This window comes from Myotis brandtii, unplaced genomic scaffold (assembly GCF_000412655.1).
Source record: "Myotis brandtii unplaced genomic scaffold, ASM41265v1 scaffold299, whole genome shotgun sequence".
NCBI lineage: Eukaryota > Metazoa > Chordata > Mammalia > Chiroptera > Vespertilionidae > Myotis > Myotis brandtii.
Window position 1 is genome coordinate 478,700 of NW_005361430.1, and position 26,154 is coordinate 504,853.

General features: G+C 37.1%; 1 protein-coding gene across 2 annotated transcripts; it reads left to right on the plus strand.

The window, feature by feature from the left end:
• The first annotated feature begins 1,837 nt into the window (after window positions 1–1,837).
• On the plus strand, window positions 1,838–25,027 carry LOC102254787 (sulfotransferase 6B1-like). 2 transcript variants are annotated; one of them, XM_014542333.1, is made up of 9 exons: window positions 1,838–2,260; window positions 4,166–4,204; window positions 5,449–5,523; window positions 9,374–9,518; window positions 11,909–12,093; window positions 14,271–14,397; window positions 19,419–19,513; window positions 19,664–19,850; window positions 24,303–25,027. In XM_014542333.1, exons 1-9 carry the CDS (start codon window positions 2,258–2,260, stop codon window positions 24,419–24,421), a joined length of 975 nt encoding a protein of 324 aa, XP_014397819.1. In that variant the 5' UTR covers window positions 1,838–2,257; the 3' UTR covers window positions 24,422–25,027. The 2 variants fall into 2 exon arrangements, with proteins under 2 accessions (XP_014397819.1, XP_014397820.1); XM_014542334.1 differs by lacking the exon at window positions 1,838–2,260 and adding an exon at window positions 3,610–3,773.
• Window positions 25,028–26,154: the final 1,127 nt, after the last annotated feature.

Sequence of the window (26,154 nt, forward strand, 5' to 3'; positions counted from 1 at the left end):
CCCAAATAACCTTTACTCAGAGCCAAACATAATTGATGTTTTGCAATGTTTGCTTCATCTCTCTAATCATCATTATTATTATTGATGAAACATTTATTTGAAAGTTGCAGCACCGTAATCCTTTACTCCCAAGCACTTCAATGCATATTTCTAACAAGGATATTTTCCTGCATAACCATAGTATAAAAATAATTTCAGAAATTTAATGTTGATATAATATTATCTAATGTAAGCTCATATTCAAATTCTATCAATTGCCCCATTAATGTTATTTTTAATTTTTCTATTAGAGTTGATATTCTATATTATTTTATATTAATTTCAGGTGTACAGCATAGTGGTTAGGCAATTATATAAATTTACAAAGTGCCATTAATATTCTTTATAGCTATTTTTTTTATCCTGTCCTGGTCTCCAATCTAGAATCACATATTGCATTTAATTGTCACATCTCTTTAGTCTCTTTCATTCTGGAACAATTTCTCCATAACACTGACATTTTTTAAAGAGTTGAGGTCAATTGAATGTCTCTAAATTCGGTTTTATCTTCTATCTCCACATGATTAGATTCAGTTAATGCATTTTTTGGCAGGAATGCTACATATTTATTATGAGAACGTTATATCAAGAGGCATAAGATTCCCCTCCTTAGAAACGGAACCACCTTTTTATTCCCCAAGCAATATGAGTACCTTAGCCTCACCAACAGAGTGTGTTGTCAAGGTTTTTAATTTGCTGCCAATGTGATAGGTGAAAAATTGCATCTTAATATTGTGTTTTTTAAATTACCTTATTGAAGTAGAACTCAAAAGCAATAACATGAATCCATTTTAAGTGCACAGTGTGATGAGTTTTGACAAACCAGGTAAGACATAGACTATTTACATCGCTTTAAAAAGTTTCTTCTTCCCCTTTTCTGTAAATCCCTCCAAATCCTGGCCCAGGCAACCACTGAAATGCTTTCTAACACTATAGACTAGGTTTGTGTACTCTAGCACTTCATATAAATGGAATCATATGGTATGTACATATTTGTATCTAGAAAGAGAGGATACCAGCGGTATCCATAGGGTAGACTAAACAAAGAAAATTAGATGTATTAGTTTTGGGGGTTTTTTAAAAATATATTTTTATTGATTTCAGAGAAGGAGGAAGAGGGAGAGAGAGATAGAAACATCAATTATCAATGATGAAAGAGAACCACTGATTGCTGCCTTCCCTGACTGGAAATCGAACCGTAACCTCCTGGTTCATAGGTCGGTGCTCAACCACTGAGCCACGCTGGCTGGGCAGATGTATTAGTTTTAATATAGTCCTATTTGTATGCACAAGCTAGATGGCCTTTATATACATAGATTATAAATAAAACTGAATTCCTCTAATTATAAATAAAATACACTCTCCGTTCTAAATTTTCTTATTGTTCTTACTATGCCAATCTACTAAGCCCTCAAAAATGGCAAAATTTAAAAAAGAGAATAAAAAAGTCAGAATTGTAGTATCTATAGGAATCTCATTTTTATGAATTTTAACCTTAGTATCAAATAACTTTTCATAAAATTTATGTAATAAGGACTCTGTATCTTCCAAAGAATTTCCTCTCCATTTTAGCAAAAACTTCCCGTACCGTCTTAACTTTTTCCTCTGCCATGTGTCTTTTCCAACGCTCATGAGAAAACAATGAAACTTGACAGCGTTGATTCTTCAGTTAGCACTGACTTCATTAGGTGCTAGTGCTGCCTTTAGCAATCTTTCACAGTGGGTGTGAGCATGGTGTACAAACTGAGCGATGCAATAAAGCAGGATCTGCTTGACTGAAACATCTAATACTCTCTCCCAACTCAGTCCCAACACTACTTCATATTCCTAGCTGAGTTTTTTCGTAGCTATGAATCAATATGTGTGTGAGATTCGAAAGAAGAAAGGCAATTAATTTTCATTACCAAAGAGAAACACCCACAGTCCGGGTATAAAATAGTTTCCAAAACTGAATCTCATTTGCCTAAAGTATATCTCTGAATCAAGAGCAAAATGAGGAAAGAAAGCCCTGATATTTAAAGTCTGTAATGTTTTGGTTGAGTCTGCCTTTTGACATGGTACTTTTTTTTTTGGTTGGTAGAAATGACACACTGAAGGGCATGAGGCAGAAGATGGAAGTGGCAGGCACGGAGGGTGGAGAAAATAGTGCATATCCAGCCACTGAGAGGACAAACATAAAAATAAAAAACTTTTGCAAGAAAGACGCCAAGATAATTGCATGGTATTTCCAATAGTTTTGCATTATGAAGACTACTAAGCAATTTTATAACTAAAAAGACGTCTAACAACTTATAAAGATAAGTAATTCATTAGATAATTTCAGTAACAATATTCAAGACCCACCTTATATTAAACACACACACACATTAAATAGCAAAGAGTATTACCTGGATCCCTGATCAGGTTCTGGAATTGAAATATTTTCCTCAATAATTTTAACAGCTTCATTGCAGTGTAATTGGGATGCAATAAACTGCCTGGATTTGAAGTATACCGTCATCATATGTACACACCTGTGAAATCATCACCACTGTCAACATAGTGAGCATATCATCACACCCAGGAGATTCCTTGGGCCACTTTGTATTTCTCCTTCCTGCTTCTCGGGGCCTCCTTCCCAGCCCTAGGAAACCACTCATCTGTCATTACAGACAAGCTTACACTTTTTAGCACTTTCTATAAATAAAATCACACAATGTGTACTCTTTGTTTTCTGGCTTTTTTTAAAATCAGCTAAACTATTTTGAGATTCATCCATGTAGTTGAATGTATCAATTGTTCATTCCTTCTTTTTTTCGTGAACATTATTCTATCAGATAAATATGACCTAAACTATTTATCTATTTACCTGATGGTGGACTTTTTTTCCCTCCAGTTTCTTCTATCACAAATGAACCTGCTCTGGGCTTTCATGGACCAGCCTTTGTGTGAATGTGTGTTTTCATTTCTCACACCAAAGAGTGGGATGGCTGGATCATGTAGCAGGGATATGTTTCACATTTAAGATATACTTAACATTGCCAGAACCGGTTTGGCTCAGTGGATAGAGCGTCGGCCTGCGGACTCAAGGGTCCCAGGTTCGATTCCGGTCGGGGGCATGTGCCTTGGTTGCGGGCACATCCCCAGTGTGCATGGAGGAGGCGGCTGATTGGTGTTTCTCTTTCATCGATGTTTCTAACTCTCTATCCCTCTCCCTTCCTCTCTGTAGAAAATCAATAAAACATATTAAAAAAAAAAGATATACTTAACATTATTACTTTTTTACTTTCCTTCTTGTGGTTATGAGAGTTCTAATTCCTTTACATTCTCACTGAAACTGGGCCTGGACACTCTTTAATTTTAGCTGTTTAGATTTAGTCATTTAATAAGAAATATGTGGTAGTATCATTAGGATAAACTATCCTTGCCCAATGTCCAATGTCTTGAATATCATTGCTCCTTATATCTTCATATACACGGGGTGTCCCAAAAATATATATACACACTTTAACAGCTGATAGCTCAATTTTGAAAATGAAATGTATTTTAATAAACACTGCCTTTATAATAATTCAAAGTGTGTGTATACTACATTTTGGGGAGACACCCTAATTTTTTATTGGTTTGTTTTGTTTTTTAGTTGTTTCAAATTGGAAAGTAAGCCAGCTCCCCATTACTTCATCTTTGCCAAAAACCTCCCTCAACATATAGCAAAGGCAAGCAAACACTCCATGAGAGAAAAATAAAACAATGAGGTAAACAAATTAAAAAACAATTTTCACTCACTAACACTGCATTTTAATCATGGCTATATATATCTGTGTTCAGCTGAGAATTTGCTCTCCTGGTGAGAACAATAACAGTATCAGAGCTCTCTTTGCAAATTCCTCAATATCTGTACTTTTTGGCCCGAGGCGATATTCTTTTCACTTGCTTCTATAATACATGCTTTTACTCTCAATGAGGACCAATGAAACCTTCCCTTGACCATTCAAACTAAAGTAGCCTCCCTGTTGTTCTATTTTGTATCACCATGGTTTTGCTTTTGCTATTTTATGTATCATTACTAGATATTTTCTTGTTGATTTTTAAAAAAATTATCTGTCTCCCTGAACTATGAAATCATGTCCCTTTCTGTCTTAGTCAGAGTCTAATTTCCTGTAGCCAGAAGAATGTTTGGCCCATGGTAAGTGTTAAATAAAGTATGTTAAAAGAGTATTTTCTGGTTCTGTTCCTTGGAGCCACTGTTCCTTCATAAGAAAGTGTTCTAAAAGAAAAATAAATTTATAAAAATATTAGTATCACAACATTGCTGCATGTTCACTTATATCTACTGTGGACCAAAAAAGTGGGGGGGCGTTCTACTGAAAGTAACCTCATACATACATTTCTAACAGGGTGTCGGGGTAGCCATGCACCAGGCATATAACTTTTTAGGGAGAAGTTTTAAGCAAGCCCTGTCCCTTGTTCTGGTGCATCTGAGTTACAACGCCTTTGAAATGCCAGCAGTAACCCTTCTGCAAGGCATAACCACCCTCAGGAGAGCACATCCTCTTGTTAAGTATTCTGTAATCCAACCCCCATCCCTGCCTTGCTTTCTCTCACTTTCATGTAATCTTTTTAAAATTCCCTCCTAATTCCAAGTACATAAGTCAAAGAAAAAATTGCAAATTGTGGTCCTGGAAGCATTTGAAATCTTGCTTCCCAATAATTGACGTCAGTTTTGGCTCAAATAAACTCTTACGAAAATTCTCTACAGGTTTAGACATTTCTTACGTTGACACTGCACTCTTTATGACTTTATTGCTTGCATTACCTATGAACCTTACCTGATATTGCCTTCTTATCTGATTTTTTTTTCTGCTAGTTGCTATTCTTATTTTTTCACATTTCCTGTTCTGGAATCTGTTTTATCCTGGCACTTAAAGTTACCATAAAAAAAAAAAACTACAGGGGAAAAAATACCTTCTTTCTTTGAGTTTATTATTTTTATAAACAATACTGCACATCATGTTGGGATATTTTTCTTTACACCCCACATCCTGATGCCAAATTTCAAACATTATTTCGTCACAGTCCTATATATGAAAATGCCTTTCCATTTCCTTGGCTTCCTACTCAGTTCAAGCTAAGCTTTTTGAAAGGTCCTTTAACTGGACTTCAAATGAGAACAGCTGAGCCCAATAGCATTATTAAACCAGGAGATAACATACATTACTGTCTTAAGACACTAATGTTAGGAGTAGTTTGTAATTCAGCAAATTCATCCTCTCCCTCCAAAAACCTACTCTCTCTCTCTGTCTCTCTCTGTCTCTCTCTGTCTCTCTCGTCCTTGACTGCAATCGAACCTTAGGCCCTTCAATCCCCAGGCCAACACTCTATCCACTGAGCCAAACCAATCTGCACTCTTCTCCTCTCTTTTTTTTTTAGGGCATAAGGCAGAGGGTTTTCAAGCCGTATCAAAAGGAAGGAAAAACAACTCTACTTGGACACAGAGCAGTCCAGGTAAGACCCAAGAGGCTTGAAATAGTGTACAAGTTCGGGAATTATGATGTTTTCCAAGGATGGAAGTATTGGTTTTGGGTGAAGATCCAAATTATTGTGATAGGGCCAAGTTCACTCTTATACCTTTTTTTTCTGGTAGATTCAACTAAGACCACTTGTTGAGGTTAAAGCACTCACATTTGCCTCTTGTTGATCACTGAGAGAGAAAGAATTCTAGAGGGCCCCTGTAGTTAAATTGTGAAATCCCTACATGAGGAGAGAGAAAAGGAGAATATGTCATTTTTTTCCATGTCTCTAATATTCAGAAATATTCCCCTGAGAAAATTGGGGAGAAGAGACAGGGAATAAAGTTATGTGTGTCTAGCTCCTGATAAGCCTTCTCAAACTCTGAAAGAATAACAGGATAACTCCCTGTGGACTGGTCAGCCTCAATCTTGAAGAATGTCTTGGCTTAATAGTCCTTTTCCAGAGAGCAGGTTGCCTAACTTAGTGAAGAAGTTGCACCATGTGTATGTTTTCCATCCCATTCCTCTGACCTCATCCTCTTAGAATCTGTACCAAAAGGAGGGATAAAGAACTCTACTTCTCTACTTGGACACAGAGCAGTCCAAGTAAGACCCCAGAGGCTTAAAATAGTGTACAAGTTGGGGAATTATGATGTGTTCCAACCATAAAATGAAAGAAAGGATAGAAGGAGATGAGGCTGGAGAAAGGGGTCCCGGGCTGTCCTCACGTGGAAGTCATTACAAAGTCTCTCTTTCCCACACTCCCTCTTCACTCTTTCTCCCTTTCACCAGGTTCACCTATTTGCTTTAAAATAACCCCTCAATTGAAAATTGAAAACAGTTCAGGCCTTAGTCAGGATTTTCACCTTTATCCTGAGAACAATAGGAAACCATTTGGCAGACTTAATTAAATGAGTGGTCAGAGCAGGTTTTCTTTTAAGTTTATTCTCGTTGCTGCATTGAGAATGGTCTGAGAAGGAATGGACAAGAAAGATTTGGACAGAGCTGTCAGGTGGTGATAGGTAAGAGAGATCATGGTGAACTGAAGGGGTGGTAGCAATAAGATAGAAGGAGTATTGGACAGGTGTGGAAAGTATTTCTAAGGTAGAATTGATAGGTCTTGCTGATGGGTTGAATGATCTTTTACCCTCTCTGCATCCACCCCCTTGGGCATTTAACTTTGAAGTGTCCTCTGCCTCTGTCTCTGGACTTGACCATGTGCCTGGCTTTGGGTAATAGAATGAAGCAGAATTGCAAGTGTGGTGCTTCTAAGTCTACAACTTGAGAGGCCTTGCTCTTTCTTGTGTTTCTGTCATCTCCATGAGGACATTCCTGAGGTAGCCTACTGGCATGGAACAGATACGTGGCAGAGACTTGAAGTGCCCAGTCAGCCCAGTTGAGACTCGTCTAGATCAGTGGTCGGCAAACTCATTAGTCAACAGAGCCAAATATCAACAGTACAACGATTGAAATTTTTTTTGAGAGCCAAATTTTTTAAACTTAAACTATATAGGTAGGTACATTGTTATTAACTTAACTAGGGCACTCCTAAGGCTTAGGAAGAGCCACACTCAAGGGGCCAAAAAGCCGCATGTGGCTCACGAGCCGCAGTTTGCCGACCATGGACTAGGTGAACACACCTTTGACACACCCTAACCACCCTCAAGAGAGTATATAATCTTAACTATCCTGTAATACTTTTTCCTACCTCCATGTTAACTTCCTAGTTCTCTCCTTAATTTCAAATGCATAAAAGAAGCTGCAAAGATCACGGACTAGGTGAACACATCTTTGACACACCCTAACCACCCTTAAGAGAGTATATAATCTTAACTACTTTTTCCTACCTCCATGTTATCTTCCTGGTTCCCTCCTTAATTTCAAATGCATAAAAGAAGCTGCAAAACTGTTATTCTCCAGAGCATTTGAGATCTTGCTCTTCAACTTGTGTCATCAGTTTGCATCAAGTAAGCTCATAAAATACAGGTTTGGACATTTTTATGTTGACACAGGTAAGAAGGACTTTGAGACTGGACGTGAGCAGAAGCTTGACAGGCCAAGAGGAAACTTTGCAAACTCTTTTGTTTTTATACTCATTTTTAAAATATGTTTTTATTGATGAGAGAGAGAGAGAGAGAGAGAGAGAGAGACATTGATGTGAGAGAGAAACATCGACTGGCTGCCTCCCGTACTCACCCTGACCAGGGATTAAACCTGCCATCTCGGTATGTGCCCTAACCTGAAATCTAACTGGAAACCTTCTGGTGCACAGGATGGTGCCCAATCAAATGAGCCGCACTGACCAGGGGGGAACTTTTCAAACTCTTGATGGTCATTGAGAAAGTGACTATTGGAGGCCGGATGAAAGAGGGTGTGAGTTATGAATGGCAGAACAATTAGCAACACCAACCCTTGAGTAAGTATGGAAAATGGAAAGAGTACTAAACAAACATGTGGCTTTGCTAAGGAGATTTTCAGGCAGAATGTTGAAAATGATAACTGACCTCTCCTAGTGCCCATGAACAAAAAGAGAAGAAGAAAGAGTTTGATGAAGAAGGAACCGTCGAACAAAGGATACACTTGGAAGGAAGACCTCAGCAGACTGAGATAAATGTTTCTGAGAATAGCAGTTTCTTTTGTGCATTTGACATTAAGGCGGTAAAGTAAGGATGTTCACACAAACGTGGAAGGAAGTAACAGGATACTGAAGATTATGTGCTCTCTTGGGGTGATTATGCTTATTTCAAAGGTGTGTTTGTATAGATGCACAAAGACAATGGACAGGGTTTGCTTAAGACAAAGATAAATCTTTTACTAAAACATTATATGTCTGGGGCATGACTACCCACCATGACTTGCCTAGTTAGGGATTTATGATCAGATCATCCTGTGAGGTGACTTCCCATAAAACCTCCTTTTTTTCATCCACAATATGTAATCATTCTAAATTTCATTTCTGCCACTGTTAGGTATGTCTTTCTTATTCAGTTATTACATGGTAGACCTCTACTTTTTTGTGCTCAGTTAAAATGCTGATCATTTCTTTGTTGGTATACTTTTTTTTTAATGGTTAGACAGCAAACAAAAAAAGATTCAACTGTGGTTCACTGAAGTAACTGGGCACGTTATTGCCCTATCTACTTGAATCCAGAAGATTATATTAGTGACAAAAACTAAGAATGACTCAGATAAGTTATTTAATCCATCAAAAACTTCCTGTGTGCATCATAGCTGTGTATGTCTCTTTTTTGGCTTGGGTTTCCTGATTCTCATGTTGTCTTTTGTTCTTGTAAGGTTTATGTTAGTCACAGATTTGTCTGCCAATTCCTAGAAGAATTTATTTTTGCCTCATTCTATTTCCTCCTCTCTTCCCGAAATGCAATATTAGCTACTTCCTCTAGTGTTTATATTAACAAGAAGTTCAATTTTCCCAGTCATTTCCACAGTGATATAATCCATTATAGCCACTAAAAGTCTTTCCTTATTTAGGCCAAGGGATTGAATTAACTTTAGTTCCTTAAATGACTACATTTTAATAGCTTGAAAACTGTGTATGTAAATTATTCTGAGTGACAAGTGCAGGAAATATTTGGTCATATGCGTTATCAGTGAAGTTCAGATAACATCATTTTCACAGTAAACTTTGGCCCGGTTATGGTTTAAAAATTACACTTGTGAAAATTGCAAAAGGTATATATATATATAGTTCTCCAATTGGAATACCAGCTCAATAATTCTAAGGTTACATTGCTACTGAGCTAGGATAAAAATCAGCGCCCATACTTGCTCTGTGCTTTGTGTAGAGTTAGTGTTTAGTAAGTAATTTTTGCTTGATTTGATGAAAGATGTCATCCCAGAACCAGCCAGGAGTTCTTCATAAATTCAAGGAGACCCTCTTTTCTACTTTGTCTTCAGAAGAACTTCTGAATTCCCTGGATTCTTTCCATGCAAGAGAAGATGATGTATTTCTGGTGTCCTATCCAAAATCTGGTAAAGTTTATTTTAATGTATTTTGTAAATGTAGGAATACAATAATAATTATAAATATAATAATGATTTTTACAAATCATTTGTTTTTCAGAATTTTCCACAGGAAATTAAATTGTCCTAAACCCATAGTCTAATGAAAAAGTTTGACAGTAGAGAGACAAAAAAAAAAGTGCTTTGAAAAAATTCAACTGGAGAAATTAGAGCTTTACTACACTCTTGTTTCTATTTTATTCATGAAGACATACAAATGTTGACATATATAATAAGCATGATATCTGTAATATTATAAAATTATCTTTTACTAGTACTTTGTACCAGGCATGGTGATAAATAGTGTTTGCTCCATTTATAGCTAATAATTGATTTATAAATAAATATTATTTTTCTAGGTTAATAAGAACCATAAATACTTTTATTATTAAAGTTTATGCCATATCATTTAAATTAATAATATATTACTTTTTATTCTTAAAAGTGACTAGGATATATAATATCCAGCTGCCTGTTGCTATGTCCAGAATAGTGGCTGTGTGTGGCTGAGCACATACCTGCTCTCCTGGATTTAGCAACTAAGAGCCAAGCTCCCTTTGAGCTGTGTGTTTACTAAATCCTTCACTGGACTGTAAGTCAGGCCCAAGAAACCCTTCCTTTGGATAATGCAGAGCTCACACAGGGGTGTTTTTGAGAATAAATATAAACCATATATTTATATATCTTTTATTGGAAAATCTTGCTGCAAATGGAAATTAAATGATTGCCTTCAAAATACTTCAGTATTCTCCTTTTACAATAGGTTGCTCTGTGAATAATTACATCTTGTCTTAAAATAATATATTAGTTTAGAAAGTAATTAGTGATACGTTTAAGATTCTTGGAACAGGTGGTTAATTTATAGTATACATAAACAACCACATATAAGGCTTCCACTGTACATACTGGTGCCCACAAATTGACATCTTCCCACCGGCTGCTAGGAGGTCTCCTTCAGCAGCACAAAACTGTGTGCTCTCTCTTCTTCATTAGAAGGAATCAATATAGTTTGTTAAAATAATACAATTGTCACTACTATATGAGTCACATACATGAATGCTATATGTTTAAATGTAAAACAAATACCCCTCCCAATGTGGCTCAGTGGTTGAGTGTCAGCCTATGAACCAGGAGGTCATGGTTTGATTCTCGGTTAAGGCACATGCCCAGGTTGCAGGCTTGATCCCCATTTTCGGGGGAGGGAGCATGTAGGAAGCAGCCAGTCAGTGATTCTCTCTCATCATCGTTGTTTCTATTTCTCTCTCCCTCTTCCATCCTCTCTGAAAGCAATAAAAATATATTGAAAAAATAAATTTAAAATATATAATGCAAATGAAAGTTCTATTTAATCTATGAATATTTACTTGTCTGTAAGATTTTAATGAGATAAATGGAAACTAAGGCAGATTTAAATTCTTCAGGGACATTGCTTTCAAATTAGCAAAAATCCTCCCCACCCAAACTTCTCCTTCCCTGTTTCCACATATGGTGTCTACCCAAGCATGTCAAACTCGCAGCCGGCCCTGAGTTTGACATGTTTGGTCTACACCATTGGAACACATCTACATTTGCTTTATGTAAACACTACAGGCCCGATGCATGAAATTCGTGCAAGGGGCTCGGCCCTCGTGGCCTCGGCTGCCCCTTGGCCCTGCCCACTGGTCATTCCAGAAGGTTGTTCTGCCATCCGGTCTAATTAGCATATTAGCTCTTTATTATATAGGATAAAGTGGTATTCCTTCCAGACTTTGAGGTAGCAGGCTTGCATCTCTATGGTTTTTGAATATGCCATTTGTTCATTGTTCTAATGCTTTGTTTGCACAATTATTTTGTATTTATACACAAACAAAAATAAGACCCACTGTCTATCTTCAAGGAGGAAATGGGAAGATAGACATAAATACAAGCAATGGCGAGTATACTCTGGGGTCTGTTACTTTGGAGGGACTTGAAGGGTGAGCAATTATTCCAGGGGAGTGGGGACTCAGAAGACAGTTTATAAAAGAGCAAGATGCATGTGCTTACAGGACTAATGAGAATTATGTGTAGAAAGATCTTTGTATTTGTGAATTAGAGGAGGTGTTAGAGGTGAGTGGTAGCATAAAAGAGTATTTCAAGCTGAGGAAATAGTATACACAGTTCTCATATTGCTTCATGTTTCAAAATGTGATTTTTCCTATCTAATGAATTAACATCTTAAGTATTTCAACAGGTTTCAATGGGTGTCAAGAGGTAAAACTAACTATTATAATAAAATTAATGCATTCATTGCCTTTATAACCTAATGCTAATTTTCTAAATTCATTTCACCAAGAGGGGCATTTAATTAAAAATGAATTTTATTTTATTTTTATGTGAAGGCACTCACTGGATTGCAAAAGTCATTGAGAATATTCCCAATGCTGAAATTACTCTAACATCTCCAATTGAATTGGGAGACATTTCTAAATTTGAAGAGCTAAAAATGTGTTGTAAGAGAAGAGTCATTCCAACACATTTGAGCTATAACATGCTACCAGTGGATATTAAACAAAAGCAATGCAAGGTAAGTTCAATGGTGAAGGGCGGGAGGTTGGGATACCACAAAACTGAGCTTGGATTCTTGCTCTGCCACTTTCAAGATGTGTGACCTTGGGAAATTGCTGATGCTCTCTGAACCTTAGTTTCCTCATTTGATACAGGAATAATGTACCAATCTCATACAGTGTGGGAAAAATTAAACAAGACAATGCATGTATAGGTCTGACCACAGTATCTAGTTTATATAAATTATTTTAATAATCTGTCGGTAATGAAAGAAATGTGAACTATAGTTACACTAGACAATGTCTTACTCCATCCTAAATTTGGTTTTAATGTTTTTGCTTTAAATAGTGATGTCTAGGAAAAGAAAAATTGCCTTAATGTTATTTTAATTACTTTACCATTTGTGCAAGGGATTATTATAGGAAGGGAATAAAAAAATTTTATATAAAATTACTTGTATGCATGCATATAAGCATAACCAATGGACACACGACACTGGGGGGGATTAGGAGGCTAGGGGAAGGTCAAGGAGAGAAAAAAAAGGAGACATATATAATACTCTTTGTAATACTTTAAGCAATAAAACAATTTTAAAAAAAGAATAGTTACCTCAAGTTATTTTAAAAATAAAGTTACCACGTTGTTATTATTTTAAAAGTTAATTATAACTTAAAATAATATTTATATTTTCATATATTTCATATTCAAATTTATGTTTCCATGGAGAAATGCTTATGGAATAAGATTAAGTATAAAGCATGTTTTAAATACATGTATACTGAATAATCTCAATTTACTTAAAATATACATATACACATAAAAAAAGATCTAGATGTAAATATAACAACATGCCAAGTGGTTTTCTATGATATGACATTAGAGTTGGATTTTATTTTCTTTACAAATGTCTACATAAGGAGCATTTTAAAAATTCTGTTTTGATCAGAAAAATAAATTTGAAAAGCAAAGGCAAGATATATGTGTTTATTGTAACAAGGTCCCAGTACTGAAGCCTCTTTAGACAATGTCAGCCATATTCCAAAAATAACAAAAATTACCTAGCAGTCAAATGAGCACAAACCAAAGCAGCTCTTCCTATGATTATAGCTCTATGACCACAATGTGATTGTGCACACCATCTATTCTTCTGCCCAAAGAAAAGTAAATGTGATAGTTTTGTCTGTATCCCCAGCAAATCTATCAGAAGAGGTGAAGGTGTATCTAACTTGATTACACTTTCACTCAACCGAGCATTTTCATTTCAGACCGTCTCTAAGACAGAGAGAGAGAGAGAGATCTGGGGGGATAAAGAGTCTGGTGAGCCCCAACCGGTTTGGCTCAGTGGATAGAGCGTCGGCCTACAGACTGAAGGGTCCCGGGTTCGATTCCGGTCAAGGGCATGTACCTTGGTTGTGGGCACATCCCCAGTAGGGGGTGTGCAGGAGGCAGCTGATCAATGTTTCTAACTATCCCTCTCCCTTCCTCCCTGTAAAAGATCAATAAAATATACTTTTTAAAAAAAGAGTCTGATGAGCTCAATAACCCTTACTCAGGGCAATGCAATAACACTGACACCAAATGCCTACTAGAGATCGAGCTGTGTTTTGTAAACACATTACAAAAGTGAGAGGAGTAGGTATTTTACTTTTCATAAGCGAAGAAACTGAAGCTCAAAAAGGTAGGGTGCTTCTTTAAACAACCACACTAAAGGTACAGCCTTTGGGTTCAACCCTTTTCTTTTGACACCTACTGGGGACTGAGACTCTGGTTGCCTCTGGTCTCCCAGGAGAATGAGCTGCCTCTGTTGCTGATGGCCTAAGGGACCAGCCGGACAACCTTCACCTGGTTGATGAGCTGGCAGCATCCCCTGCTGGTTCATATGCACATTAAGGGTCGAGAAACACTGGCTTGAGTCTGTGTTTAATAATTAGCTGAGGCTGCCAAAAAATCGTGCCTGTCATGGGTCAGTTTAGCTTCTACTTTCTATATATATTTTTATGTAAACATTTTTTCAAATACAGTTTACTTTTAATATTATTTTGTATTAGTTTCAGATGCACAGCATAGTAGTTAGACAATCATATACTTTACAAAGCGTTCCCCCTGATATTTCCAGTACTGGCTCTTACTTTCTTTTAGGAAATGTTTTGTGGTGGGGCTATTTTCACCCAAAAATAAATTTATATTTTTTAACAGATTATCTACATCGTTAGGAATCCAAAAGACACAGCTGTTTCTCTATTCCATTACTACAGAGATAACCCTAATCTCCCTGGCGTGGAAACCTGGGCTGCGTTTTTAGAGCTGTTCCTGAAAGGAAATGGTAAATATAACAATGGTTTTTTACTCATAATATACAGTGAGCTTTTCTGCTCAGAATGAAAGCATTTTCTAAAAGTTTAAATGGATGCCCATGTCTACTTTCAGAAGTACTCTTTGAATAGATGATTTGTTTGCTTCCAAGCAATTCTTTCTCATTGTGCTTCTTCACAGTCTTTCTTATCACCCATGGATAGTACATATTAGCAATTTCTTATTAGCCTTAATCCTGGTCAAGAATCTCTCTCTTTTTTTAAAAAAAATATATATAATTGGTCATTTCAGTGAAATAATATGCACTAATAGGAGTACAGTGAGATACAGCTGAGACCTAGACAGGTAGCCCAAAACATGCCTTATATATACCTGCATGGATAATAAAGCAACACCAACAATGCACCCCCGAAAAGAACCCTCAAATTCCCCAAATAAAACAAATGTGAAAGAATTAGCCATCCTGGCATTTGGTTTTATGAAAACTAACAGGAAGTAATTTGTCCTGAAAATACCACAATGATACGTCATTTGATTGAGCTGCGTAGCATATGTTGGTCCTGCTAACTTTTGGTCCTGTATGACCTTTGAATTTACTCATTTTTTCCTGTGAATAAATTCAGTGGTGTCTGGAGCATTTAAAAAAGAAGCAAAAAAAAACCAAACCTTCTAAATTCCCAGGGTATATTCAACAAAAATAATATACCAAGACTATACAGAATTTAAAAGAGACATGATTCAGAAATGGAAGATTTTCTCTCCTACTGGGCTTAGTGTAGATCTTAATTGTTAGTTTCACTATTTTACATGGTAATTGTTGTGCTCTTGCTTGTTCATTTAAAAGAGGCCACAGCAAGTGTAACCTTAACATAAGGACATTGGGAAGTCACCAGCAACAAATATATACATATATTCCCTTGGGAAGAATATACTAGTCTCATACTACTTCAACTCTGTTTCCTCATTTAATGGCACGCATCTATTAGAATCATAAAGCTTCAGGGATGACAGATACACTAAAGGTCATCTGTTTAAAACACCCTCCCAATGTTTAATTCCCTTTACAACATCTCCAAGAATTGTAGAGCCTAAGCTTGAACCACTTAACCTTGACAACAGGTTCACACTCCACATTCCTACTCCAAAGGAACGTTTCCCTCTTGGTGCTTCGAAAATGTTGGGGGGGAAATTTTTACCATGTGATACAGACACTTAGCTAAGTGCTATGCAAACATGATCTCTTTTCATCCTCACTAGACCACATGAGGTAAGTGTTATTATCCTCATTTTATAGGTGAGGAAAATGCAGACCTCGGGAGGCCAAATAATATGCCCAGGGATGTGTAACTAATAAGGAGTAGGGCCAAGATTTAAATTCAGATGTCAGCTCCAAAATCTTTGCTCTTACCACTGTGCCATAACTCATCCAGCCAAAAAATTGTGCCCCAATCATTAATTCCTCTTCCACATGCTAGTCTTCTAAATATTTGAAGATAGTTAACATGCCTCACTCTGCCTCTTTTCCATTTTTGGAATAAGCAGAGTTTAAATACGTAAATTAGTTTTTTAAAACAGATCTTGAGCCTGCTTTTTCTCAAGAAGAAAAGAAGTTGTGTTTGTCTCCCATTATTATACACTGTGGCTCACTCTTCCTCCCTCACCACTGCGTGAGCTCTGATTTGGCCTTCTCTGTAATTTTTCAGTGCCTCAGGGTATGGTCTAACTGATTCTGTTGGAGAGATTATTTTTCTGTAAATGTAGGCACAGAGCACTGGCCAGTGTGCTAAGTGGTTAGAGCATCGGCCCATGCACCGAAGGGTCTTGGGCTCAATTCTGGGTCGAGGGCACATACCTGGGTTGCAGGTTCGATCCCTGGCCCCAGTTGGGGTGCATACAGGAGGCAACCGATCAATATGTCTCTTTCACATGGATGTTTCTCTCTCTGTGTCTCTCCCCCTCCCTTCCACTCTCTCTAAAAGTGAATGGAAAATATCCTCAAGTGAGAATTAACAAACAAAAAGATAAAGATAGTGACGCATTTATCTAATCATCTAATTGTCTTTCACACACTTTAAAAATACACTTTAGGTTTTCAAATGAAACAATAAGTATAAATTGTATCCTGGAGATATCCTGGCAGATTAATATTTCAATGAGACATGTGTTAGCATTTGCTCTTTATCCCCTGGAGCCCCCTCTCCCGTTTTATATTAGAACTCCATGTTTCCTAGGCCACTTCATCCCAGTGAGTTTTGTTTTCTGCGCAATTATCTATCATCAGAATGCTTTGTAGAAACTAAACATTAAGGTGGCCATTATAACTGGATGTAAGAGGGTTTGCAGAAATTTATGGGAGTTTTGAAACAGCGGAAGAATAGGAGAATGTGTTAATGCAGGACAAATCGGTTTGCCAGGCAGCCTTGGGGCCCTTGAGACTGGAAAATGAATCTGCAGTGGTGTCAGTACAGAATGGTATGAATTTCTCCAGCAGAACTTAGCTGTCGTAGGTGAGATGGAAAGGAGGTGAAGTGTTTTGATCCAATACTGAGTGTTTCTTGGATGATTAAAATAAACTATAGGGGGCAAGGAAATGCAGATATTGATGAGAACATCATTGAGGGGATGTACAAAGGGAAGCAAGTAAAGGGAGAAAGGGAGAAAAATAGTCAAAGGAGAGTACCTCAGCAAGTATCTAATAAAGTTGCTACAGTTGGTAGTAAGACCTGAGATGCCACAGATTATCTTCTAAAATCCGAGTCTTCAGTGAATGTAATGGAGAGATCAGGTCAATTTCCGGCTGAAACCAGGATGGAAAGGGTGCTAGATTCAAAGGACATGTTAAAGGAGCCTGGATTGTCTAGGAGGGAGGAGTTCTGGAGGTCCTTAGAAAACAGAGACTGCTGACTCGCTCTCCAGGTCCTAAGATACATGAATTGTTTGAGAAAGAGCAACTTGTATTCAAGGCCATTGAAGGGGAAGGAGTAATTTGTGGATAGCAGAAGGAAGGCCATCCAGGCATATGTTAATTAGGGCCAGGAGGTGGTGGAATAATTTTGTAATTAAGTGAAGGATAAGGAGAAAAGTATTTCCCATAAAAGCAAGATGTCAAATCTCAATTTTGGAAACTATATTTTCTTTAAAGCTATTGACCTGGTCAATGGGGGTTCTGATCTAAAAATCAACACAAACTGTAATTTCCTCCATTTGTGAGAAAGGCCCAGGCAGACAATTTCTTTAGATTCTTTTGGCTAGTTTGCGTCCTTTTGGAATAAGGGAGAGTCTAAATTAATTAGTTAATAATAGAACAGCTGGCTCTCAAATTATGATCAGGCTAGGATCCAAAGGTTTCTTCTTCAATCTATTTTGGATATGTTGGAATACATTTTCTACTGAGTAACCATAATGGGCAGGTCAATCACACTGCACCCCTCATCCCCACCTTGCCCAGCCCACCCAGTGTGACTCCTAGTCTCTATCCTTGCCTAACATGGGCTCCCCCAGACCCTATTGAGGGCTCCACATTATCAACTCCAGGCGGGGATATTACCCACAAGGGCTGGGCTGTGGCTGCTGGTGGAAGTCAGAGAGGTCAGTTAAGACTGTGAGGTCGTCTGGCAAACTAGAGGACTAGTTAACTTCCTAAATTTGTGTGAGAGAAAAATCAGTTTCCCTCCTACATGTGTTTGTGCTTGGAAAAATGTTGGTAATTCTTAGAAGATAAACCCTTATGACTGGTATAGTAATTTGGGTAATTCTAAGACAAAGTATTAGGTAAAGCACTGAAATTGCAGTGAGATTGCCGATAACCAAAAACTGTATCTGGACAGCTCTCCTAAGAACCAGTTCTGATTATACAGCCCTAGGCTCCTGACTCTAACGATAGCACTGTAGTCCCTTGTTTCAAAAATCTGTTCTGGTTATTTTCTTGCCCTTTGCTTCCTCGGGAGCCGAAGCCATGAAAAATTGCCCTTAGTTTGGAGTTAATTTTACTTTTATTTATTCAAAGCTTTAATGTTCAAACTGTACTAGTATATAGCACAGTGTCTGGCTTAATAAATGTTTTTTATTAAAATGAATCAATAGTCAGCAGATCTTCAGGAAATCACTAGTAGAGTAGTTCTTTTATGACTGTGGCACTAGTTAGTATCAAATCTTTGCATGATAAAGATTCCTGGAAAGATGTATATTAAATTATTGTTTTATGCTTTAGATTGTCAAGCTAGTCATTTTTATTTTATTTTGTGTGTGTGTGTGTGTGTGTGCTGACAAGTTGCTCACTGTTTGCTTTTAATCATCACAACTATAGAGGTTACTTTGCATGATAGTATTTTACTTTGAAGCCCTGGACATTTTTAAGTCTGTCAAATTAACAAAACATTAAAGAGACAATATCAACTACTTACAAATCCCTGAGTCTGTAATTCTCAACCTTGAACTAAGATACCTGATAGAATTATTTTTTGGGTAGTGGTGTGTGTGGGGGGGGGGGGAGTTTATAACTTTTTCTGCTAAGCACTTAAAATTATGAAAAGCATGTCACATTACAGAAAGAAAATGACAAATTCTCAATGTTTCTCTTTGTCTCCCATGATCTAGAGCAGTTATCAGAACACAATTATTAGGAAAATGTGTATCTGTATTTCTACTGTCACTTTTCCTGATGATAAAAAAGTTATTAAAAATAAGGAAAAATCCTACACAGCTTTATTAAAAGGTGTCACTACCCTGCTTCATTTCACAATATTGTATTTAGTTGAAACAGTAGTGAGACTGAGCCCTTCTAAGGAAAACTTTTTCATTCCGGTGTCTAAGATGCACGTGCCTTGCTTTGACAACTTTGCAGAAGGGACCCAAAGCCATAATGTTTAATATTAACACAGCAATTCACTTTTCTTCTAGTTGTGTATGGATCCTGGTTTGATCACATTTTAAGTATGTGCCTTGCTTTGACAACTTTGCAGAAGTGGGAAGACCCCAGGGACCCAAAGCCATAATGTTTGGTATTAACTCAGCAATTCACTTTTCTCCTAGTTGTGTATGGATCCTGGTTTGATCACATTTTAAGCTGGGAAGACCACAAAAATGATAAAAACATTCTATTTATATTCTATGAAGAAATGAAGAAAGTAAGTCTTTCCTAACATGTCAACAATCAAAATTTAAGTCAAATTCAGCTAATACAGGATATCAATCAATGAATTCTGTTTTCAGGTTTGAGGGAATGAATTTAGTGTTTTGATGAGTGGCACTTATTTATATATTTGCTTATTGTTCAGGATCTTTCTAAAAGCATAAAGAAAATAACGACTTTCCTCGGTATAAATGTGAGTGAAAGCGAAATCAATCACATTGCTTGGAAATCATCGTTCAAGGAAATGAAAAATAATGCAGCCAAAGAAAACTGTGATCCACATAAGACCATCTGTGCCCTCACATCGAATAAGAACCTGGTATTTAGGAAAGGTAAGTCAGAAAGGGCGGTGGTGCTTTGCCTGTGGCTTCTGTTTGGAAGTTGTTCTATTTTACCTTTTCAGCCCCCATTTCACCATCGTGCATCCCATTGCTTGCACAACAGCTTACACAGTGTCATCCATCAGTGATGAAATTCTCGAATTGCATTCTTTCCAGACTTTGAGTTGTTCATGCCCAATTAGGACCCAATTGAGAGAAAAACACAGGTGGCAAACAGAAATGACACAGTTATTTGAAGAATGTGTCTCAGATCTTCAGACCAATGTGTTTGCTAATAAGTTGCCCGGAATTTTATAAACATGCTACTAGTCACAGTGAATCAAAGGCAGTCCTGTCCCCACACTGGAGCAGGTCGCTTAGAGCACGGTACATGACAGGTTTTCTTCAGGAGAGAGGAAGGAACAGATGAGTGTGGACAGTGTGTCTTCCCAAACTCACCAATCAAATAACTTACCTGCAGAAGTAAGTAAGGGGCGGAGAGAGAGCTGGGATTGTTATTTAAGGACGTGCTTCTGAATGGAAACACAAAGAGAAGGAAATAAATCTCTGCTAAGTCCTAATGTGTGACCTAGAAGCAGGTTGGGTAGTGAAAGCTAACAGCAAGAAAAGAAGCTCAGAACCAGCACGCACTAAAATGGTGCATGATGTGTGAAGCAGAACGAGGAAGATGAAGGGATGGGGGCCATAGAGCAAAAGCTTTGCTCAGTGGTCTTTTTCTTTTTCTTTTTCTTCCTGGCCTGTTTGTTCTTTTAAGAAGGGACCTAATATGGTCAGACATGTGTGGAAAATTGATTAGAAGAGATTGAAAGCTGGGGCAGAAAGTCCAGTAAAGAGGTTGTTGTAATAGTCCAGGTACGAAACATTGATGGTGGTAATCTGGGCACTGGCAGTGAGCCTGTTGAGAGGAGCTCAGCTTAGAAGTCAGTGTAGGAGCCACTAGCAGGTTGTGGAATTTGGTAAAATTGTTCAGGGTGAGTGGGAAGGCCTAGTGGAGAAAGGGACAGAAGGGGAAGCTGTAGGAACCTGACATAAATGGGAATGAAACAGCCTAAGACAAGCCGAGAAAGGAGATCAGCCAGAATTGAAAAGAAAGACAGGGTCAAACATGGCCATTTATCATTCGTGATTTCTGAGAGTGGGGCTGGAAGCCAGGTTGAGGGGTTTAAAGGAATGAGAAATAAAGAAAGGAACAGCAAATAAGGGGCACTCTTTTAAGAAGTTTGATAGTGGAGGACGACAGCAAGATGATATGGGAGCTTGAGAGAGACTCAGGGTCCAGAAAAAGTTAGGAGGGATGGGAGAGAGAAGATTAAGGGAAGACAAAGAGTTTAGAAAAGGATGCATGAAGGAAGGTGAAATGAGCAAAGGGGAGAGAAACAATGAAGGAAGGTGAAATGAGCAAAGGAAGAGATTGGGAGCAACCATGGTAAAGAGGATGATGAGAAATGAAGTTCTGATGGCTGCTGGAGTCCAGTGCTATGCTGACATCTTTCATCACTGCCCTTTGCGATCTGATTAGCTAGTTCTCAGTATTAACACATCTTATCATACAAACTTGAGAACTTTTACACTAATGATAATAGAGTTAATCTCTGACCTGCCATGCGTGTGATCCTAGCAGGTATTTACAGGTGAAATCACATCAACAAAGTTGTGGCTGATAACATTCATTGGAATGCATTTAAGTTCTATCTAAAAGTGGTTTCTTTATCTTAGACCTAACAAAGCACAGACGGCTGATAGTAGAAAATCCTCACTGATACTTGTCACCATGAGCACCAGTGGTAAATTTGGACTATTCGAGGAACTAAACAAAGGATGTTTGCTGGATGGGGTGGGAATGGGAGATCCATCCTCTGAAAGTAAGAGTTTCAAAGAAACTACTGAAGTTGATTCAGAATCCGTGGCACAGAGAGATAATCCTCACTTTACAGAGGCGAATTCCTGCCTGCAGCGTCTTTACTTTAAACTCAGAAATAGAGCTGATATTTTAGGAAATGACTATGGGGCCAGGATAAGGTGATAAGCAAGGATAGTCTTCATAAATATCAGAAGTTTGAGGGCTCTGACATACTAAAATCTAGGGGGAAAATTATAGGTATGGAAAGGCGTATGGACAGGAAGTATGTAGCAATGTTGCTTATAATAATGAAAACCTAGAATGTACTTAAAAGGTCACTAATCAGAAACTGTTAAACATATTAAGTAAAAAAGAAAAGAGGAAAAAATAAAATAAACATATTAAGTCACATCCATATAGGGGTTTCCTATGGAGTCATGAAAACTATAAAGTAAAAATAACTAGCATTTGCTGAGTGCTTTGCTATGTGCCAGGCACACTACTTGGTTTGTCTGGATTTTGACAGCAGACTTTTGAAAGTGGTATTTCTATTATTCACACTTTACTGAGACACCAAACACCTGAATAATTTGTCCAAAGACACGCAACTAGTAGCTGGTAGAGTCAAGACTTGAATCCAAACAGTCTTACCCTACTCTCCCTAACGTTCATTGTTGGCACATAAGTATTAATATGGGAAGATGATAAAGTATAAGTGAGGGAAACTTAAGTTATAACTGTGTGACTTAAAATGTGGTTTATATGCATTTATATGTTTGCAAAGAAGAATATCTGGAAGAATGCATGCCAACCAGTTTTTTAGCCATGTTAGCTGAGTACATTTCCTTGACTTGTTATCTTCTTTTGCTTATATGTAATTCCTCTAACCTACATATATAGCTACTATTTTATTTTTAAAAGATTTTTTTTAGAAAAAGTAAAAAAAAATCAGAGTGAAAAAATAAATAAAAAACCAAGCAAACAAAAGTCAGGTCAAAAGAAAGAAAGTAGCAGTGGGGTGCTTTAGAAGCAATGTCATTATGTCATTTCCTGACTCTGGGATCTTCCCTCTGATACTTTCTTTTCTTTTCTTTCTTTCTTTTATTTTTTTTTCCAAACAGAAGAGTTCTACTTTACTTCTTTTTAAACTCGGTCTTTTGGATGAGGAATCAACACCAAACATTTCTTAAGTTGTAATATAAATAAATTTCTTTGCTGTAGGTGACATTGTCTGACATTCAATCAAACCAGAGGTTTTATTGAGCATCTACTCTATAGTCAGCACTGGATTCAGTACTGCAGGAATAGACATGAACAATAACACATCACAGTCCATAATTCAAAAGAGTTTATAAACTAGTTGGCAAAAATATATAATAGAGATGATTTATGACTGTCTGCAATGGGGGAGAGGGGGGGGGGGGGGCAGACCCGGGGATGAAGTGTAGGGCCAGAAGTAACAAAAGACCAGGGTGGGCAAGATCTAGGGGTGGGGTTTGGCCAGTGTGCCTAACGGATGTGAGAAGGGCAGTTCTGATGCTGTGCCAAGATTGAGAGGGTGACTCGAAAGAACAGGAGAGGCCGATGGACTGCGTGAAGTACAGTTGTCCCTTGAATAACATGGGTTCAACTGCGCAGGTCCACTTATACACAGATTCTTTTTTTCAATAAGTACTGTAAATGTATTTTCTCTTCCTTACGATTTTCTTAATAACATTTTCTTTTCTCTACCTTACTTCTCTGAAATAATACAATATATAATGTCTATAATATACAAAATATGTGTTAATCAATTGTTTATATTATGAGTAAGGCTTCATCAGTAGACTATTGGTAGTTAAGTTTTGGGGAACCAAATGTTATACATGGATTCTCGACTAGGGAGAGGGTGGATGCTTCTAATCCTTGCAGTGTTCAAGGATCAACTGTATTTATCTTATTTCAATTCTCTGTTATCAATATTGTAAGATAAATTTCCTCAAAATGAGACCAATTACCCACCCCTGTGATGTGTTATCAGCACAGCTATTGCTCTGGAGGTGCACAGACAGGAAATAAATGAAGCATCATTCTATCCACTGTCTGCCTTAGGTTTTGATTAGGTTTAGGTGAGATAATTTTTGCCTGCTATCGTAAAACTTAGGACATTTGTGTATTTTTAAAATATGTTGTTATTGATTTCAGAGAAGAAAGGAGAGGGAGAGAGAGAGATACAAACATCAATGATGATAGATAATCATTGGTTGGCTGCCTCTTGCAGGCCCTCCCCACTGGGGATCAAGCCCTGACCAGGTATGGAACTGTGACCTCCTAGTTCATAGGTCAATGCTCAACTACTGAGCTACACTGGCTGGGCACATTTGTGTATTTTTAATCTTCCTTTTTTTTTTAAGAAATAACTTTTAAAACTCTACAAATTGACATGCAACTATTACTAAAGAAATTAGAAACAACAGAGAAGTAAATGAAAAGAATAATTTCCCCATCATCTTATCACCAGGAGGTGAAATTGTCCACATTTTATTATAAATCTGACATTTTTCTTTTGTGACTACTATACATTTAAATTGGTTCTTGTCTGATACATTTTCAATTTTTTCCAGGAGCTGTGGGTGATTGGATAAACTACTTTACTTCAAAGCAGAAGAGAGTATTTGATGAACTATTCACAGAGAAAATGAAACACAGCGAACTAGCAAGACACTTTGAAGATTACTCTTAATATAAATGGAAAATGAAACCAATTTCCATTTTACGCAATACAGCACTTGTGGAATACATAAATATGTTTTACCAATGTGGAAAGCAGATATTTCCTTCAATGAGAAACAAACACTTTATGAATGTGTCAAAAATGCCATGTGTGAGAGACTATTATTATATTTTATAGTAGCAGAGAATTATTAATAAAAGAAAGCATATACTTTTTGAATAGCTAAATTATATGTCTGCTTTCAGTATATTTATATGGCAAGGAGATTACTGTTATTCAGAGAGCATATTACTGTGGGTGTCCTATAAACTGCATTAATGTACAACAAAAGAGGTGAGGGATTATCTAAAATAACCAGTGTCTGAAAAGAATCTATTTCTTGGCTGTTTGGACCATCATGACCTCTAGACACACATTTTTATTTCAACACTCCCTGGTGCCCATGTGGAAATATTTTCTAGTGTCAGAGCAATGACAAACACCATCTACTAAAGTGAAAACACCTAATAGGTCAATTATATCAGATGATCACAATCTGGTATTTTGGTGAAATGAAGAATGAAAAGATACACCTTTTGCATTAAATTAACACTGGTGTGGCTTTCCAGTATGTCCCTTATCTTAAATAAAGTCATTCAAATTACAAAATTTCTTATTTTCCAGTTTTGAAAAGTATAATTTTCCTGTAGCTTTAGCCTAGAGGACATTGTAATGGTATTTCAGTGAACTTATTTTAGGATTATTGCCTTAATTGTAATACATTGGTTATGAACCAATGTATGGTTCATATTGTTTACATTTGTGCCATAGTATCTAACTCAAGGCTAATGGGAAATCAAAATGTATACTGTATATGACTCTGAGCTATGAAACCAAAACAATGGGTTGAGTGAGTTAATTCAGCCAAACACCAATGCATTGTGAATCTTATTTTTAGTAACACATCTGTTGGAGGTTTTTGTACCAAGTTTAATCGCAATTCAGCCAATGTTAGATCTTCATGAATCTTCTATATATACATATTTGCTACAAATAAAATGTATTCCTATTGACTTAATGCAATTTGTGTTTTTCTATTTTTTATAAAATTAACATATACAGAGATTTACTAAGACACCTACCTTCCCCAAATACATGAGGTTAGTGAGTGAGGAAGGCAACCAGACGAGATCTTGGTCAAGTCCTCATCTTCATGTTGGAGCTAAAATCACACTTAACCTTCCCTGAGGTTGATGTGCAGAGAATGAGAAAGCAGTCAGTCAGGTGTAGGGGATCTGATGAGATGGCAGGTGAAGACATTGACTGTTGTGCCAAAGGCACCAAATCCCATGAGGCCCTATCACCTTCTCACAAGATTAAAATGACCATTGAGATCAAAAGAACCGAAACAGGACTTTATTTGCTGGCATCTTGTATTTTAGATCTATCTGTAAGGTACCTTTGCGGTCATTGTAATCCAATGTTAATAGGAAATTGCTTAATGTCAACAATCTACAGGTATAACTAAGAGCCTTAGTTTCCAGACTATTATCAGTCAGTCAAAAATATTGTATCTGTATTTATAGCAGCATCACTCACACAATCCAAGTGTCCATCAATAAATTAATGGATAAACAAAATGTGGTATATACCAGTGGTCAGCAAACTCATTAGTCAACAGAGCCAAATATCAACAGTACAACGATTGAAATTTCTTTTGAGAGCCAAATTTTTTAAACTTAAACTATATAGGTAGGTACATT